Source organism: Colias eurytheme, chromosome 1 (assembly GCF_061535395.1).
Source record: "Colias eurytheme isolate Ceu_HAF_F1 chromosome 1, ilColEury1 Martin Lab GWU primary, whole genome shotgun sequence".
NCBI lineage: Eukaryota > Metazoa > Arthropoda > Insecta > Lepidoptera > Pieridae > Colias > Colias eurytheme.
In genome coordinates, this window is record NC_142980.1 from 4,886,945 (window position 1) to 4,907,549 (window position 20,605).

The 20,605-nt window shown below is 32.8% G+C and overlaps 1 protein-coding gene across 1 annotated transcript; it reads right to left on the reverse strand.

The window, feature by feature from the left end:
- Window positions 1–1,292: 1,292 nt before the first annotated feature.
- LOC149910983 (putative cytochrome P450 305a1) lies at window positions 1,293–18,869 on the reverse strand. Its single transcript, XM_090105859.1, has 8 exons — window positions 18,663–18,869; window positions 8,444–8,698; window positions 7,547–7,765; window positions 4,346–4,527; window positions 3,772–3,868; window positions 3,126–3,303; window positions 2,058–2,317; window positions 1,293–1,671 (listed from the first exon to the last, which is right to left on the reverse strand). The coding sequence occupies exons 1-8, from the start codon at window positions 18,748–18,750 to the stop codon at window positions 1,493–1,495; spliced, it is 1,458 nt and encodes a 485-aa protein (XP_089961985.1). The 5' UTR covers window positions 18,751–18,869; the 3' UTR covers window positions 1,293–1,492.
- Window positions 18,870–20,605: the final 1,736 nt, after the last annotated feature.

Genomic DNA, 20,605 nt, shown 5'->3' on the forward strand with positions numbered 1-20,605 from the left:
CCAAGACAGTTGAAAAATTATCATCCCTGACGCTACAATTTAAAGACATAAAGCAATCTGTACAGAGATACAGCACGTGTGTACCGTGAGTATCTTTGTACAGTTTGTCACTGTCTATCCGTCGCACCGTGGGACCGATGGAACCGATGTGAGTGAAACTTTTACTTCGAATGGAATTGGCAACAAATCATCATCATTTAACCACATTGGACACGGGCGTCCTATGAGGTTAGGTAATAAAAAACATGTTTATTGCAGACTAAAATTTATTTCAATAATTTATCGCTATTCAAATTATTTATTATAATATTCGTTTACAAAACGGCGTCGTCAATTTACAAATTCTCGCCTATGGATGCTGTAAAGAGACAATTTCTAAAAGAAGATAAACTCCATATTTCTGTGTAGATTTTAAACATTACTAACATATCCAAACCAAGAATTTCTCACTCTCATAGTACAAAACAAGCATTTGTAAACTGACGATACTGTTTCTAAACGGCAGAAATAATAATACAGTGCATTGTGTGCTTAAATAAAATTATATTACATAATATATTATATATTTGGTGTGAAAAATTGTATGATTGTGAAAAAAAATATTTTTATTTAACCATTATAATTAAAAATTTTCAGGATTATTTTTCCGACTCAAATATCGACCAATAGAATTGCACCATTCGACGTCACGTGGTACAACCTACATGGTATTATACTGATAATTTTTTGAAAATTTTCTCTGGTCGTTGACGTCAAACTGACAGGTTGAATTCAATTGTGAAATTATTGGCCGACATTTGGGACGGAAAAATAATCGCCCGAATACCACACGAGCTTCAAAATTATCTGGCATTTCCCTCAAGGTTCCCTGCAAACAGATAAAGTCGTCAAGTTTTTCAGGAAAAATCACTCGCGCTTCGCGCTCGTGATTTTTTAACCTTAACTGAAAACTTGACTCCTTCATTTGTTTGCAACGAACCTATCGGAAAATACCCGATAATTTTGAAGCTCTTGTGGTATTATAAGTGAATATTTTCATTTAGCCTTCAATTTTTTCATAATCTTTTCTATAATATAAAAATGAATCGCAAAATGTGTTGGTAAGCGCATAACTCGAGAACGGGTGGACCGATTTCGATAATTCTTTTTTATTATATTCCTTGAAGTACCAGGATGGTTGTTATGTAGAGAAAACATAAATATGTACCACGGGCGAAGCCGGGGCGGACCGCTAGTATTTCATGAAAAGTACTTACTTCGGAAAACAAACACTTTTATTTATAAACCTGTTTGGTCATAATAACTTAATATTATTAAAAAAAAACTTTTTATTGTGTTCAATATAAAGATAGAAGAAAGACATCCCTGTATTTAAGTCTATGAACATGAGCACTTTCCCAAAAAATAATTTAGATGATTACGCATTCATTACGCAACTTCTGATCATTCATTCAATTCGCTAAAATATTATACTATTTTTATTCAAATTAAGTCAGAAACGTGGAATGAATTCAGCGGAAAACGGCCGCGCTCCAGATATTAGTCCAATAATTGGCTCTTCAGCAGGTAAGACGCCATTTTCACTTTCAATTCTATATTTTTGCATGATGCCCACTAACACTATGAAAATAAATGATTTTGCTAAGGAATCGCCGGGACAACGTCTTCGACCTGTAAAATATAAACTACAATAAATAATAATATAGATGATAAGATTACACAAAGAATATCCCTTGTTTTTCATTTAGTAAAATTAAAAAAAACACACTGTCTAATTCTCTAGAACTACTCAAAAACTAAATTTCAATAAAGAATCAGAAAAATTTTAAAATCTCTTTGCTGAAAAGGGTAATAAGTAATAACTGACTTCGTCTACAGAGCGACTTCGATTTTTACAACTCAAAAATAAGGTGCAAAAGACATGTTTCTACATTATTCGTAAATTTTATTTTAGGAACATCCGTTTCCGCAGTTACTATAAAAAATCCTATCATCAGTTATCGAACTCATAACCAATCATTAAACATTTATCAAAGTTAATAAGTACAAAATCTTACCCAGACCAAATCCATAAAAGTGTTCAGTATTGACCAATTTCCCACTAGAATCCAAAAACCTTTCTGGATTGAATTTATTAGGTTCGTCCCATAAATCAGGACTTAAATGAACGTCCCCAATTGACAATAATACTGTAGTATTCTTCGGTAATACGTAATCTTCAATAGTTGTTTCTTCGAGAACACGTCTCGGACCAGCAAGAGGCGCTATAGTATAGAACCTTTGGACTTCTAGTAAAAACGCCATTGTGTATAGTAATCTGTAAATTGTGATCTTAATTAGAGCATTTAGAAGAATTTGAAAGTCATAATACTCTAGACATTTTTTTCGACTTAAATTTTCAGCTTACACCATGATTTTAAACCAAATTGCACTTCCATTGTTCATTACGAACATAAGAACCTAATAACCAAAAACGGGCCTTTCAATTGTCTTCCGTTTCAAACACTTTTGACAACTGGAATCGTTAAAATAGCTTAAAATAGAATCCGACTTCAATGGATGAAACACTATAAAAAGAGATTTTCGCTTCGGAATAAATTGCTACTCCATCGAAAAAGCTCCTGGCCGCTACATTCTTTCATAAAACACATTCAGCGGCTTCTATTCAAGTAGTTTTTTGAAAAGGTCACTTTTCGAAACTGAGTACTTGCTGAAAAAAGCAAGTCAAACATCGTATTAATTCAAAAAGCATAGACTATTCAGCGGATTTCGGGTCTTAAATATAATAAAAGATAAAGGTTACAAATAAAGGTTTTTACACGCAACTAGTATAATACAATAATAAGTGCAGTCACTGTTTTGAATACTTTAGTTAAATAATAAACTACATTTGAGTACTTCATTGGCTTTAACACAAATAGATGAACCAATTTACTGTCTCAATCATTTAAAATCAACCTAACTTAACCATTTCACTGATTTTAATCCTAACTGTTTCAAGTACTAAATGTCTGCTAATAAGAAAGACATACATTCCTTTAGCATCTTCATAATGCACCTCTAAATCCCTAACCTCCAAACTATCACCAATTTCAGTTTTATAAGAGTTAAATATAAAAAATTACCTGTTACTATCATTCCAACTCGGTGTATCCTCCCCTATAACACTATGTATTTCGTCATACACTTTCTCTTGTATATGTTTATGTCTAATAAGGCTGAGAATCGCGAATTCCAGCACATTACTTGTAGTTTGCGCGCCCGCGATCAAAATGTCGAGACAAATGGCCTTTAATTGTTCCTCTGGAAGCAATTGTTTTAAATTGAGGCCAATAGTAGCAAATGTTGGCAAATGCTTCGGTTCCAGTTCGAATTGTTTGTGCATGGAGCGAGATAAAGTTGGGACAAGTTTTCTTTGAAGCATTTGTTTGAGTTAAGTTGTCTTTAGGCTTATTTTTAGACTACAATGTACAAATACTAAACGGAAAAGGGCAAGCATGTAAGAAAATAATTGGAATGAACTCATTCAAATGGAGTTTACTTTAATAAACATATCTAAGAATATATTCACACATCAATTGAAATGTAAGCTATTAAATAAAATGATTGGTAAGAGTGGGTAGTGAGGAGTAGGACGAAATGTAGGAAGTCTTTGAAGTGGGAAACACAATCAAAAGCAAAATACGAGGTAAAATATCATGGAATATCACTTAAAAAGAGTATGTATACTTGATCTAAAAATAACCTGTACCTCTTCTATAACAGACTTACCGTGAAAGCTCACATTATTTTCCTTCATCTCTTCAAGAAAACTATAAATAAAATCGCTTCCTGGAACTAATCCGTTTTTGTGCTTGTTAACCGTTTCCTTTAAAATAGTAAAAAATAACCAGTATCATTTTTTTATCAATCATTAAAAACTAAAAATACTAGGCATTTATTAATTTACGACTTATCTTATATATAAAAATGAATCGCAAAATGTGTTGGTAAGCGCATAACTCGAGAACGGCTGAACCGATTTCGATAATTCTTTTTTTATTATATTCCTTGAAGTACGAGGATGGTTTTTATGTAGAGAAAACGTAAATATGTACCACGGGCGAAGCCGGGGCGGACCGCTAGTAGCGTATAAATTAACATTTTTTTAATCTATTAAAAAAAATCAACAACGTAAAGCATATTTTTTGTGAAGTTTGATAAAAATAGAAGTAAAGCAGTCAATGCATTGTTGCCTTGAAAATAATTTACAATAAAGGTGTTTAAAGGTAGTTGTAAAAATATTTCACATATTTCTTGCATTGAAAATTAAGTAAGTGAACTTAATTAAGAATAATATACTTACTTCGATAATATCAGATATTTGCTGGTTCAAGTTTTTGATGAGCGTGTATCCACTTAGTTTGGGAAAAATAAATCTAATCCAAGGCCATTGATTCAACCAACCGCCCGCGATTGTAAATGCCTTGGATCTCTTACTGAATAAATCTATAACGTATTGCAAACGATCTTCTGTTATTCTTTCGCCTGAAACAAAATGTGTATAAAGCCGGCTACTCACGTACCTGCAGACGGGGCAATATTGGGGCACCTTGATGACTTAATTGTAATGTGTATAGGCAAGCAGGGGCAATTTAGAGAACAACTGAAATTGTTCCGACCGCCGCGCAACCGAGATTGTTCATATTATATTGCCCCTGCGGTGGGTACGTGAGTTGCCGGTTGAAGGAAATTAGGTAGGTATACTCTAGAGTCTAGACGTTTTGGCTTTTTAAACCAATCTGAATGCTATAATCAAATATAACGCACAAAAGCGACTAAGGAAAACTAATGATTTCAAGAATATAATCATAAAATTCTAAAATTAAATAACTGGATTTTTATAATCAAACAACAAAAAACACAAGATGAACGCAAATTATTAGTCTACTTTCATTTAAATCAAAATATCACTTTATTTGACAAAAAGACAAATTCGTCATTTAATATTATAAATGCTTCAGTAAAATATCTCATGCACATATATATGATATATATGGGTATAAACGCGAAAAATTGTACCGTTACATTCATGACATCATAACAAACGTTACATACATGACTGAATGTTACTTACATGACCATTATAAAGCTTAGTACATATATCAGTTATCTTTTCTTCCTAGCATTAAAAAGTTAACGTCGACACGGTGTCTTACACTCACACGACAGGAAAAAATGGAGATATAGGTAGGTAAAACCAATTCATATCATAAAATAATGAATTAAAACAAAAAGATGCATAAATCAAAATTGTATTGAAAAAAATTGATATTTTTTCCGCTTTTTATTCCTTTCTGCATTTTTCGTTTGTAGTTCTTTATATTTCTCGGGATTTTGAACTTGTAACTTCTCTCGATATTTTTTTTGCCTTTCGGCATTCGTCAACGCCATCTGTAATTTAAAACATATTAAGGTAATGGAAAACTATAGATAAAGACCAATCCAATGATATCTTGCACATCAAAATCCGTTCAGCCGTTTAGATTTGAAAATATTATCGTCCTTTTTTCGCGCAATTTTTTAATAGACCTATGTGTTCTAAGCCTAACAATATGTCATGACTGTAACGTAACACATTTCGTTACACATCGTTACAATCATGACAAAAAATGCGGGCGACATAACCTTAAATTAAAATTACTACTCGATTGTGAATGCTAAGAACAACGAAGTAGTCTGATTGTTTAGTTTTATAGTAAACCTACGTAAAGATTTATAATAATAAGACAGAATATATATACTTACCTCGCAATCCAACACTTTAAATACCCTTTTTTCGAGCGACAAATCTCACATCAACACAAAACACCATTTCTCTCAAAGAAAAAATGGCTGCTTTTGTTTTTTAAATGTTGCCAGCATGCCAAATAGTGTTGCCACTCAACAAAATAAGAGAAGGATTCTGATAATTCTTATAGTATGGCAGTTAGAGACGTTACATACGTGACGTTACACACGTATAAAAAAAGTGGACAGTTTTTTAAATAATAATAAAAAATCGATTAAGGCCTTGTGCATTAAAAGATTTTTATGTACATGTTGAATAAGAACCGAATAACTTAAATTTTTCATAAAAATGCGAGTCAGTCATACCATTTCGTAGGGGTTATCAGTTTTTGTCACAAGGGTGTTAGGTGGACAAATATTTTTTATATGGACAGAAAAGTGGAGCCAGTAAAAAAAATATAAAATAAAATATTTCTGCAAGAGATAGATTGAGTTTTATGAAATAATCTAAAAGAACACAAGCATACCTTTTATTACATATCTAACAAAACACTTGTTGTCAAAAAACGTTGATGCCATATGAGAAATAAAATGGGAACATTGAAAAAATAATTCATGTACAATTTTTCGCGGTTTTACCCATATATCTCATGCACTAATAGGAGTTTACGTATTCTAAATAACTCTTCAGCATAAAGAAACAGTTTGAATAGTGGTTTTAATGAACGCCTTCACTCTCTATTCATCTAGCTGTTATAATTATTTTAAAAACTTTCCTCGTGTATAATTCGACGCTGAGAACACCCACCACTTCGTTTACATTTAAACCACCAACCAAGGTTAATTCAGACTGTAAAATGTACTTACACGAGGCAAATTGAACAATCGTCAATTTAGTCTATCTAGGACTAAATAATAATATATATAAAAATGTGGGAAAAAAGTAAATCCTAATTACGAAAGAGTAACAAACATCTATACTTACAAACTTTCGCCTTTATAATAGTAGTAGGATTTATAAAAAAGTAAATGTAATAAAGGTAATTATAATTAATTATAATGACCTCTTAAGCGTTTAAACGGCGCGCAAACACGCGAGCCGAGCCTGGCTCCGCTCGTGGTTCGCCGCGCCACACGCTGTGTAAACAACTGCGCTCGGCGCGGCTCGGCAAAGTTTGCACGATCCATCACTTGTCGGTTTTTTCGACACAGATCAAAGGCGCGCGCACCATCTGCGGCTCGGCTTGTGTTAATACGCGCCGTCTAAACAGATGTCACAGAGCGCGACACGAAGAACGAACAAGCGGACAGCTCGGTTCAACAGCGCGATGTGTAGCCGCCACGGGCGGCTCGGCTGGCGTAGTATCGTGCTAGCCCGCATCGTTTAAACGAGCAGGATTGCGTCCGTATTCAGCCGAGCCGCATCTCCACGGACGGCTCGGCTGGCGTAGGATCATGCTACCCCGCGTCGTTTAAACGAGCAGGCTTGCGTCCGTATTTAGCCGAGCCGCATCTCCACGGACGGCTCGGCTGGCGTAGGATCATGCTACCCCGCGTCGTTTAAACGAGCAGGCTTGCGTCCGTATTTAGCCGAGCCGCATCTCCACGGACGGCTCGGCTCGTGTAGGATCGGGCTAGCCCGCGTCGCGCGTTAATCGCGCCTTTTATCAGCTTCATTTATCATATTTTTTAATTACCGTATTAATTACAGACGTCATGTTAATGTAATTTTTATACAATAATTGTTATTTATTACAATACGATTGCCAAGGCTCACCTGCAGTGTATTTCCATAGAATATTCATAACAGACGCCGCAAGTATCACTTTCGGATTGATGGCTTTTGTTTTACTCTTCTCGATGTACTCCAAAATGTTTTGCAATTCAGTCTGAATCTCTGTCTCCATCGCGGTTTTACCGAATCCGACATTTTTCAAATTCTTCACCGTAAACTGGCGATGCTCTCTCCACAAAGGGCCATCGACAAAGGTAATACCTGAGAGTAGATTTATTATATTAATAGGCTGTCCGGGCTGGGTTGATGGAATACAACCTATATGTCTTCGGAGTTAAGGTCGATAATATTTTGCATCAAATGCTCTTTGACAAATCAGAGCACGCAAGTGAGCGAAGAAATACGTGATTTATTTCGCAAAATAGAAATTTTAGACTGTTGAATTGAAACGAACCGGACCTTGGTTCTTTTTCCGTAATTGTACGAAATTGTGTTAATGAGCACTTTGCTGGAACTAGTAAGTTCTAAATTGTGACCTTTTTATAGTGGGTAGGTACTTAGGTTACGTAGGTAAAAACACTTATAATGCAATAGTAATCTAGGTACTTAAATATACTGCTACATTTTTTTTACCAAGCGATTAATGACGAAAGTACCTAATAACAGGAAATTATTAAAAATTCACTTATTGATAAGAACACACTTTAGTTACACAATAACTTTTATTTCATTTTTTCATTAAAACTAATTTCTCAAAAACGTCAATGTGAAAATTGTGTTTAAATACACGTCATACAAGATTAAAATTTTCAGAAAATGCTGACGATTAACACCAAAATGACTTTGCCGATTTCTGAATTTCTTCCACCAATACATAGCCCATTAAATACAGTAATGTTTTTATAATAGCAATAATGTAAAGATATACTAAATTCTCACCCAATCTTTTGCCCAAACATCTTTGCCGTATAAAAAAGCTATCTGGTCGGCCCTCATACTCCTTTTCAGTGAAAACTTTTCGTAAATTTTTCTCTCCAAACACGACAACAACAAGTTCGGAACCCAGCTTTAATCCGAGCACTTGGGTCGAATATTCTTTGGCCAAATGGGAAAATCCTTTCCACTGGGAGCCATATTGTAGCGTTACTTTTTGGGCGATCGCGCTCGATCCTACGAACGGATACCATTTAGGACCTGTAAGGAAAAAAGATGTTTGGCATTAAAATGCTTATAAATATTTAATTTTTTTAAAGAATAGAAAAAATCGATCTTGATTCGAACTACGGTACAGGAACGCGAAAAAACCAATCGAATCCTGCCTCATTTATATAATTTCAGTAATTATTTCCGGCAGTTAACTACTAAAATCAAAGAATATATTTTTGGCAATAAAAAGTAAGTGAAAAGTTGATGTTAAGTACTTAGTTTAAATTTCTAAAAGTAACTATCGAATTGCGTGTCGATTTTTTTCAATAATAATAAGTATTTAAATACGAATCGGTAGTATTTTTAAAACAAGGACTATTCATAAGGAAAGAAACGTTAATGAATACAAAAAAGAAGTCGATAATGCAAAATTAAAAACCGATACGTGAATAAATTATATTTTCAATGACAGAGATAAATATTTTCTAGGACATTCCTTTCAAAGGCAAAGAGCTATCAGCGAAATATGCAATATTCAATTTGTTTAGAAATTCTTGCGCAAATAAATTATGCTTATTTTCCTCATTTTAAAAGTCTTTTAAATTCCTCTTTGAGCTCTTTGCAAATACAAAATGAATTTCTTCTTTAACTTGATAACGGGAAATATTCATTTTCAATGCCAATTATTATTGATACAATTCAATGTCAATATCAAATATCACGTTTTGGTTATGTTGGTTAATAAGGTGCGCATAAAACAGAGAAGCCCTAATTTTTTAATTAGCCAGTATGTTCTAATAACTAGTCAATGACTAGTTTGATTTACAATTGCACGCCTCATAAGCGAAGCGTTGAGGTGGGTACTACTGTCACTTCGCGCAAAACATCTGATTTTTCAAACTTAAAATGTCAAGTTATGTATCATACATTGCACTTGTAAGATAATACATACACACACATATTAAGAAAAAACACTATTTTTAACGTTCATGATATTTTTGATGTCATTTTTGTTATTTTAAACTAGTTAAAAAACAGTTTAAAAAAGTTCTGTCTTGGACGTCCGTGTGTCTGTATGTGCGGATCCTTTTTCTTGTTAACACGATAGCGACCGAAATACTTTACTAATCGAGTCTTTTTTTTTTCTCTTACGCTTGAGTATGCTCAGGAATAGAACCCTTTCATTTTTCAGGGTCTGATTCGATGTGGTTTAATTGTTATTAAATAAACAAAAATAATAATTAATAAATATTTATTAAAAAAAATTATGAGGCGTTTATTACTATTAATAGAATATTTGTAAAGAATCGAGTATCGTTAATTAAGAATTGCTGCACGTTAACTTTAAATGTCTATTTATAGTTAACTAGAGGTCCGCCCCGGCTTCGCCTGTGGTACATATTTCGCAATAAATGGTAGCCTATATCCTTTCTCGGGTATCAAAATATCTCCATACCAAATTTCATGCAAATTGGTTCAGTAGTTTAGGCGTGATTGAGTAACAGACAGACAGACAGAGTTACTTTCACATTTATAATATTAGTATGGATTGTTATGTTTAAAAATAAATTAACTTTTAAATAAAATTGCAAAGCTACTAAACTATGAACATGAATCAGATATATACAACGGTATATATCTAATTTAGTGATTTATCAATGCAGAACATTGTACTAACGATGCGAAAGATCTCTCTTGAAGGCTTTGATCTTGTTTACTCGAAGTAAAGCTTTGAATTGGGATAAATCAATTCAAAGCTCAGTTGATTCAATGGCCTCTGGTTTAAGAAATGTAAAGTTATGTTAACGTTAAGTGTGCATTTATTAAACACTAGCGGTCCGCCCCGGCTTCGCCCGTGGTACATATTTCGCAATATAAGGTAGCCTATGTTCTTTCTCAAGGTCTAAAGATTATCTGTGCCAAATTTCATCAAAATCGGTCCAGTAGTTTATGCGTGAAAACCATACATACATACAAACCTTTCCTCTTTATAATATGTATTAGTATAGATGTACATTAAAATCGATAATCCTGTTAATTAATGATTTCAATTAAATATTACCTCGAGTTTAACAACACATTTAAATGAGAACAAGATATACTTAAGTAAGTATGCCAAAATACCAATACAAAATTAATTAACGATAAAATGTATGTATCAATAATGTAAAAGTCGATCATTGAATACAATTAATTATGTAGACTACATTTAAATTTAAATGTTTCTTTTCATCATTCCCAAAAATGTATGTAAATATTATGAATTTTTCGTGGCACTCGTAATATTTTATCCTTAAATATTATCGAGTATAAATATTATAAGAAACATATTTCTTAGTAAATATATTATAATATGTATTGATAATGCGATCGTTGACCGGCTAACGTCTTTTATAGACGCCCCGACGATATTAAATTCTTCAGGAAAAATAGGTCATATATTAAAATAGGCAGGAAAAAATTGTTATTGGGAAAAGGCACTTGGTATAGAAGCTTTTATACTATTATAATAATAAAGTTTGGTCCCACTTTATTTACTTATCCATTTACGTTTAACAATTGTAAATAGCTATATTTTACATATCAGTTATATGGCATTTCGACGATGGCAATTCATAGAACATGAAAAGTGTTCCATCATAAATCCGTTCGAATGAAAATATAACACGACCAAAGAGAGTTGAGGACCTCTTCGTACGCCTCGGGGCACGATGTAACAACTTCCTAACTTTAGTAACATTACATTTCGTATTCCCTGAAGGGGCAGCCAGCAAAACTACAGTCACACTTTGTTAAGAGTAAGACCCATGAAATACAGAGCCGCGCCTTTTAATGGACAATTTAAAACTCTGTTTTGCTGCAGAAGTTTCAAATGAAAATAATAATTCTATATAATACAGCAAAGATTTAGTTTTAACAATTCAGATAAAATAATGAAAACATTTAATATACATAATATATTATATTGTACTCACTATGAAGAATACATAATATTATAGTTTGTTACTGTAAATTTTTATTTGACCATGTTTAAAATAAACAGAAGGTATGCTTACTTTATTATGCATCTTTAAAAAAAACAAAAGGACCGATTTTATCTAAATTTTTTCGATATCAAATATCAATATTTATTCATAATAATAGAGAATTTACTATAAGGTGTTTTTTAGGGTTCCGTAGCCAAAATGGCAAAAACGGAACCCTTATAGTTTCGTCATGTCCGTCTGTCCGTCTGTCCGTCTGTCCGTCTGTCACAGCCGATTTACTCGGAAACTATAAGTACTACAGTGATGAAATTTGATGGGAATATGTGTTGTATGAACCGCTACAAAAATATGACACTAAATAGTAAAAAAAAGAATTGGGGGTGGGGCCCCCCATACATGTAACTGAGGGATGAAATTTTTTTTTTCGATGTACATACCCGTGTGGGGTATCAATGGAAAGGTCTTTTAAAATGATATAAAGTTTTCTAAAAAACATTTTTCTTAAAGTGAACGGTTTTTGAGATATCAGCTCTCAAAGTCGTAAAAAGTATGTCCCCCCCCCTCTATTTTTATAACTACGGGGTATAAAATTCTAAAAAAAATAGAGGTGATGCATGCTAATTAACTCTTTCAACGATTTTTGGTTTGATCAAAGTATCTCTTATAGTTTTTGAGATAGGTTGATTTAACTGTAATTTATTATATTTGCTGCTACGGAACCCTTTGTGCGCGAGCCCGACTCGCACTTGGCCGGTTTTTTTATATACGCGTAAGTTGAAAGCCCAAATAGATATTTATATGATAGCCATTAATTACCTATAATATGTACCTATAATATAAAGTTGAAAAATTAACCTTTACTGCATTTTGCAACGGGAATACTAACATTACAGCTAAATTAGTTTATCAAACATGACTGACAACAAACTTATTCCACACAATGAATAATGTTTCTACAGAAACACGAGCCTTTAACATAAAATGTGTTTTATACAATTAAAAAAATGCTGAATAAAAAAGAAGAATTAAGCTGCGCTAGAATTTATCCCGGGAAATCTACAAAGGCGAGTCTACAAAACTACTCAGGGTATTCAGTGAATTTGAACACATTCTAATCTTTACTAATTGCCACACTTTAACAGGTTTTTGCGTATAAAATACGCCAGAAATTCTCTGAATTTTAAAATAATATTGTTTTAAGTGTTCGTAAAAAATGTTTAATACATTATTGTGCATTTCCTAAAAGTTATCAGGTACCTAATGTATATAAACCCCTCACAGAAAAGCAAATACGTAAGGACTACATTTTCTCAAATAATTTTTGATCGTATTATAGTATCTGATTAGATTTTTTAGACAATTTTACAGTAATTACAATATTTTTATACATACTTAGAATTCACCAGTAAATATTGTATTTGAAATAAGCATTTCGTGCTTTAGTAACTAAAGAGTGGTTTTCCGCTGTAAAACGTTAATTATTAAGGTAGATTTAGATTTACACTCATGTCTTCTCATTAGTATTATTGTACCACAAATAATATAATACTATACTAGTAATTGTATTCCTACTACTGGAATATCGATTTCACTTTGATTAACATGTAGCAAGGAACAAACCGATTGTAAATGAATACCGGGTAACATCAAACGTTGTAGAGGCTTTGACATTACTTTGACATGCAGTGGGGATGCGGTTGAAACTTGGGTTGAAACGGTGACGTCTGTCAGCCGTCTCCACTTGCTAGTCAGTCAAAAGCTAATCCTTAGTCGAAGGAATGTATGGAGTACGTATGTATTCTCTGGCTGGAATATTGCGCATTTCGCAGACTCGCACAATTACGTAACTTGAAAAACTTTCCTTCTTACTTAGGGATTCTGTGCTTAGGGGTAGATTTAAAAAAAGTTTACATAGGTATATTAAAAAATCCAGAATGAAATGTTTTATACGTTAACAGCAAAGATCTATTTTATAATTTACTACAAGATTTAAAATAAACGGGGCAAAAAAACTAAATAACATAAAACCTAATAGCAAAACGCAGAGATAAAGGCACATCATGGTCATAATTACAAATTCTGCAAATTGATAGTATATGGAGTGGGCACAATAGAGTTAGCTCGATTTATTATTGCCTATTTCATAATACAGTTTTTTGTATTATAAATAAAAAAAATTGGAAAATCCAAAAGTGCACGCCTCATAATTTTTTTTTAATAAATATTTATTAATTATTATTTTTGTTTATTTAATAACAATTAAACCACATCGAATCAGACCCTGAAAAATGAAAGGGTTCTATTCCTGAGCATACTCAAGCGTAAGAGAAAAAAAAAGACTCGATTAGTAAAGTATTTCGGTCGCTATCGTGTTAACAAGAAAAAGGATCCGCACATACAGACACACGGACGTCCAAGACAGAACTTTTTTAAACTGTTTTTTAACTAGTTTAAATAACAAAAATGACATCAAAAATATCATGAACGTTAAAAATAGTGTTTTTTCTTAATATGTGTGTGTATGTATTATCTTACAAGTGCAATGTATGATACATAAAGACATGTTAAGTTTGAAAAATCAGATGTTTTGCGCGAAGTGACAGTAGTACCCACCTCAACGCTTCGCTTATGAGGCGTGCAAAATTGTACGATATAAAATTGTTAGGAGGATAAAATAAATACGTTGCCTATTTCATATAATACATAATATTTAAACGTGTTGCTCATTTATGCCAATCGGGCTTAGAAATCGGGTCATTTAACTTGCTTGATGAAATATTACTTCCCCTTCATTTTTAAAAACTTTTAACTTAATTATTTATTGATCAATATAATTAATGTTGTGGAAGTCAAGACCAAAAACTAATTAGACTCGTTATGTTTATTAATATATTTAAACGAAAACTAGGCCAAGCATATCAAGCTTTTTAAATTGAAATGTTTTATATTAATCATAGGTAAATAAATGAACAGCTTTCTAGATTAGGTTGGAAAACAATTAAAGAAATGTTTTAAGTTATAACCGATCGTTAAATTATTATTTGTTGGTGTTTCAATACGATAAAAATAATCCTTCGTAAAGTAATAATCTTATTTCTTAATTAGGAATGACTTAATTACACACAATCGATAAATAATTAATAAATGCATAATAATATGTAATCAATCAACATAATCATCTATATAATTATATTATTTTATTCTATTTTATACAAGTTTTTTTTTTAATAGCTGGTCTTTTTGTAATTAGCGAACAAAGTTGAAAATTCTTTTCTATAATAAATGGCAAAGTAAAATGATATATGGCAAGAGAATACGTATCTAATAGTATATATGGAAATCTTAATATAGGAGTAACCGCTGGTTATGAAGATATAGGTCGTATACACCGAAGTATATGTTTTTAAGCTACGCACTGTCGACCAGTCGCCGGCGACTGGACTTACTCCTGGACGACTGACGACTAAGTGCGCAAGCCCCTATTTAAACTATAGTAAGTCACAGTCGCCGGCGACTGAGTCGCCAGCGACTGGTCGACAGTGCGTAATGAAATTAAATTTACATATTATATATTCATTATTAAAAGAAAAAAGTATTTAAAACAATATGAAACATTAATTAAAGTTGACGATACTGTATCGATCGAACGCTGCCTTACTGATATACCTACTTGTGATTATTTTAATTGTAAGTCATTTATGGAACATTAATTACATGCAAGTATCGCTTTTTATCAATCAAATTAAAATTAATACCAATGTAATTGTCCAATTCTTGATATATTTAATGGTTTTTAGATAACAATATCAATAAAATTTCCTTGTAATAGCCATAATGTTCAGGCCGTGTATTTATAGAAGCATTTGAAGTTTTTAAGTAATGGGTCTCAGCAATTATTTTTTATTATGTTAAACAATGAGATTAAATATTAATAATTACTCCAGAAAAAAAAAATATGCAATAAAAGCGCATAATATTCAAATAAAATACTACAATACAACATTCGACACGAAATTATTTATTTTTTATGATTATTGCTTTAATAATCACATTATAAAAGGGTAATTTTTTGTGCATAGATGTGATTTATAGTTTTTTTTTTTATCTCATCTATGCTAATATTATAAAGCTGAAGAGTTTTTTTGTTTGTTTGAACGCGCTAATCTCGGGAACTACTGGTCCGATTTGAAAAATTATTTCGGTGTTAGATAGCCCATTTATCGAGGTAGTTTATAGGGTATATATAAAGCCTAAAATATATAAACATATCTCTAAAAACATAATATGTTGAACTAGGTTTCCGCCCGCGGCTTCGCCCACGCAGTCAAAGAAAAATCCGCATAGATCCCGTTCCCGTGGGATTTCAGGGATAGTGCAATTTTCCCGGGATAAAAAGTAGCCTATGTCCTTTCTCGGAAATCAAAATATCTCCATACCAAATTTCACGAAAACTGGTTCTGTAGTTTAGGCGTGATTGAGTAACAGACAGACAGACAGAGTTACTTTCGCATTTATAATACATATTAAGTAATTAGTATGGATTAAGTTTTAAAATCGCGCTTCTTTGCAAGCTTTCTCTGCTAATGACATACAGAAGCTTAAATTAATTTATCACTATAAAAAAAAACCCTTTTTACGTAAATTTTAAGAATTTGTTATTTTAACGGGATTTATCAAAGGTAGATCATCAGACTCGAAACACAAATTATGCGGAACTTTAAATTAGTTATTATCTTTTTGTTTACGTAAGCAATGTAGAATGTAAGTAAATTACCAAAAAACCAGTACCTTCACTTGATAATGACTTCATTATTTAAGTAATTATTACTTTCTTTATTAACTTTTTTGAACACTCTTTTATTACCTTCACCTGTATATTTGAATGTAACCGACTCCTTTAGACTCGATATTGATCCACTTTAAACCGAAAGAATGATGGGTCAAAATTGAATACAGAGTTTAATATTGACTAGCTGCGCTCCGCAGTTTCACCCGCGTGGCTCCGCTCCTGTTGGTCTTAGCGTGATGATATACCTATAGCCTATAGCCTTCCTCGATAAATGGGCTATCTAACATCGAAATAATTTTTCAAATCGGCCCAGTAGTTCTTTAGATTAGCGCGTTCAAACAAACAATCAAACTCTTCAGCTTTATAATATTAGTATAGATATAATGGTGATTGATATGCAATGCTATGTAATTTTTGCATTATATTTTGTCACCGATCTGACAATAGCCTTATTATATCGTATGTCCTATTGTTATATTTCCAATATTGTCCAGGTTGCAGTTTTACAAATCCATACTAATATTATAAATGCGAAAGTAACTCTGTCTGTCTGTCTGTTACTCAATCACGCCTAAACTACTGAACCAATTTTCATGAAATTTGGTATGGAGATATTTTGATACCCGAGAAAGGACATAGGCTACTTTTTATCCTGGGAAAATGACGCAATCCCGGAAATCCCACGGGAACGGGAACTATGCGGGTTTTCTGTGACTGCGCGGGCGAAGCCGCGGGCGGAAAACTAGTATTGAATAAAATTGTATACCCACACGGGTCGGATCGAATAACAACTACAATCCAGAATATTCGCCATTGTTCTAACATATTTTATAGATTACCACATAAAAGATTCATGAGAAAAGATTATGCTTTAAAATTACTTTTTTGTTAATCCCATAAATCTAATATATATTATGGATGTATGGATGTTTGTTACTCTTTCACGTAAAAACTACTGAACCGATTACAATGAAATTTAGCACACATATAGAGGGTAACTTGGATTAACACATAGGATAGATTTTATCCCGGAAATCCTACGGGAACGGGAACTATGCGGGTTTTCCTTTGCAAACGTGGGCGAAGCCGCGGGCGGAAATCTAGTATAATAATAAATCGCCAATTAATCTACACTTAATAAAAATAAAGAGGAAAACTTTGTTTGTTTGATTGTTTGATTGTAATGAATAGGCTCACTACTGGACCGATTTTAAAAATTCTTTCACCATTCGAAAGCTACATTATCCACGAGTAACATAGGATAGGTTTTATCCCAGAAATTCCACGGGAACGGGAACTATGCGAGTTTTTCTTTGAAACCGCGGGCGGAGTCGCCGGCGGAAAGCTAGTAAATTAATGAAACAAAATCTCGGGGCACCATATTTAGATTAACCTTGAGATTAATTAAATTACAAAACATTGTTCAATTTAATTTGTATAGATAACTTTTTAGAAAGTCTCACTACAATATTCGTCAATTGAGAATGTCAGAAAGACATTTTAGTACTTACTACATTACTATTAAATTTTTAAATATGTTTAAAATAAATATAGTGTATTATTATACCATTAATAAAACCATGCTAGAAAATAATACATAATATATATAATAAATAGTTTCCTGTATTTTTTAACATATTTCCACTGGCAATAATTATGCAATATTATGCATACATATTACGATTAACTCCCGCATTTACTAGGGGTTTTTTTTTTCCTTTCTTCTGTAATTTTGGACTAATGGTAGTCCAACACTTCACACCTTCAATTACAAATTCGACGAGATATTTCGCAAATTATTTTTAATCATTTGCATACACCAGCTTTGCGCAATATTTCAACATGCACACATTATCAAAAAATGTTAAGTTACTGGCAACTTATTACGTACATTGTTATGATAGTTTTTCATCAGAATATGCATCTGAAATGCATCTTCCAAATAAATATCCGACACCACTAAACAACTTGCACATTAGGCAATCCAATTATCTAATGACCGATACTTCGAAAGGATATTTGAGAGCAATCAGCGGATACCGCCGATAACGCTGTCCTTTGCTTAAATCTTATCACCGAATAATGTGAAATAATTAGTCAAGCACATCGTTCGCCATGCCAACTAGGAACAAACACTATCTAAATATGTTGACAACGGCTCTATAATAAGAACGCATCAGTCGTCAGGCGGCGAGATTTGGCAGCGGCCGCCGCGGGTGTAAAATGTCGGAATTACCTGGTGGATATTTTCTCGGTTTGCTGACGGTGTTGATGATGTACCCCAGGATGGTGACGAGGAGCACGGCAAGCAGTGTCGCGATCATTGTGTACAATGATGAGTATGACGCGCCAGTACCTCGGCGCTCGATGTGCGACTGTTCTTGGTATATTCAAAACACATTCTTTTATGGGGCTATCGGTTACGTAAAACCAATGACATCCATCATAGTGTCATTGATGCTTTATTGCCAAGGTTCCGTAGTAATTGTTCTACACTTATTAATTTGCCCTGATTTTTATGCGCCTATTTAATGGCATGTGCATTATTATCATAAATTTTCTGTGAAATGCAACGCACTCTAGTCGATAGATAAGCAGCAGCGAAATATAAATATGTAATTGTAATTTGTAATTATCCATTTATATAAACATATTCTAACTTTTAAAATTACTGAAACATAAATATGCAATTGATATAATAATACATATTCAACATTTTTTTACTCGCGTGCAGGCTTTGATAACTAATTCATCAAGCTAGATGGTCAGTAGGTACTATAATATAATCTTCGATAATGTATAGATATGCTTAAAATAATAAATACTATGTAACTACTAAAATATATTAATAACAACTTTTCCTCACATTTCAACCAAACCTTACGATACGTCACAAGTTGTTTCGGCAAATAAATAGTATCCATATTATTTATTCATAAAATATATTCCAGATTTATGGTCGTAGGTAAGGCATTAATTATTATAATATTTACCGCTTTATACAATTTTGTGATTAGTCATGTTATAATCCAAAACCAGATCATCCGGTAATTTTACTTGAAGAATGAAGTTGGCCTATAAATCTTCATTGAATTATTTCAACAACATACAGGTACTTAATAATATAAAAAAAATTGTGGTGAAATGTTAAAAATTTTGTTGCCTGCCAAAATGCCAATCACGTAAGTGTATCATAAAAATGTATATTATGATTACCTACATAGGTACTAGAATCGCCTAACAATTGAACCTTAACATTCTAAATCAAGACTTTTATTTCATCTACTTGATATTATAACATTTCTAGGTAGAAATGGTATACAGGTGTATATCTCAAGTGTATCTACATTCGACAAAATATATTATGACAACGATATAATATAATTGTGTCATCGCGATACGTAGAAGGAGTAGGGACTCCAAAATACGCTGAAAAAGCGATCCACTAGAAATTAATTATTAATAGGATAAAATAACGAGTTTTAATACTTGCAGATAAAGCCACTGAAAAGTTATCCTTATTATACATTCATCAATAAAAGTTTAATATTTCAGTTCTTTATAACTCAACGTTATAAGTATCGTTTGGTTTTACTCGACTCGAAGCACGAGTTCCGTGAGGTGGCAGCTCCGTCGTTACAGTGAAGTTGGCGGCTTGCTTCATGCTTGTACCGGGTTTAGCCGGTGAAGGCTCTCCCTCGGGTCGGCACTTCACATTCAAACATCGAAGAGTTCGGACCTCCCACTACTTGGAACTGTTAACCTTTTCTTTGCTAGTGTTTAATTTTAATGTGTAACGTAACGGTTATTAAATGTGATTACCCAACGCAACGCCCGCTTCAAAATAGATTCACATTCTACACCTTTCCCCGACATATTATAATATATCATGTCTCATAAACCGTGATAGCTAGAAAGCTGAATTTTTCTCAAGTGATATATTTCCGTTGCCGCTATAACAACAAATACTAAAAAATTAAAGAGTAAATTATTAAGTGGGGGTCCCCATAGTACGGAACCCTTCGTGCGCGAGTCCGACTCGCACTTAGCCGGTTTTTTTTTACAAGAGCGCATAACGGAGTAGATAAGTCTCCTGATGGTGAAGGCAAAATATTATCTCCGTTACATATGTTTATAACATTAGATTCTTATACAATCATATTTAATGCTCATTAGTAT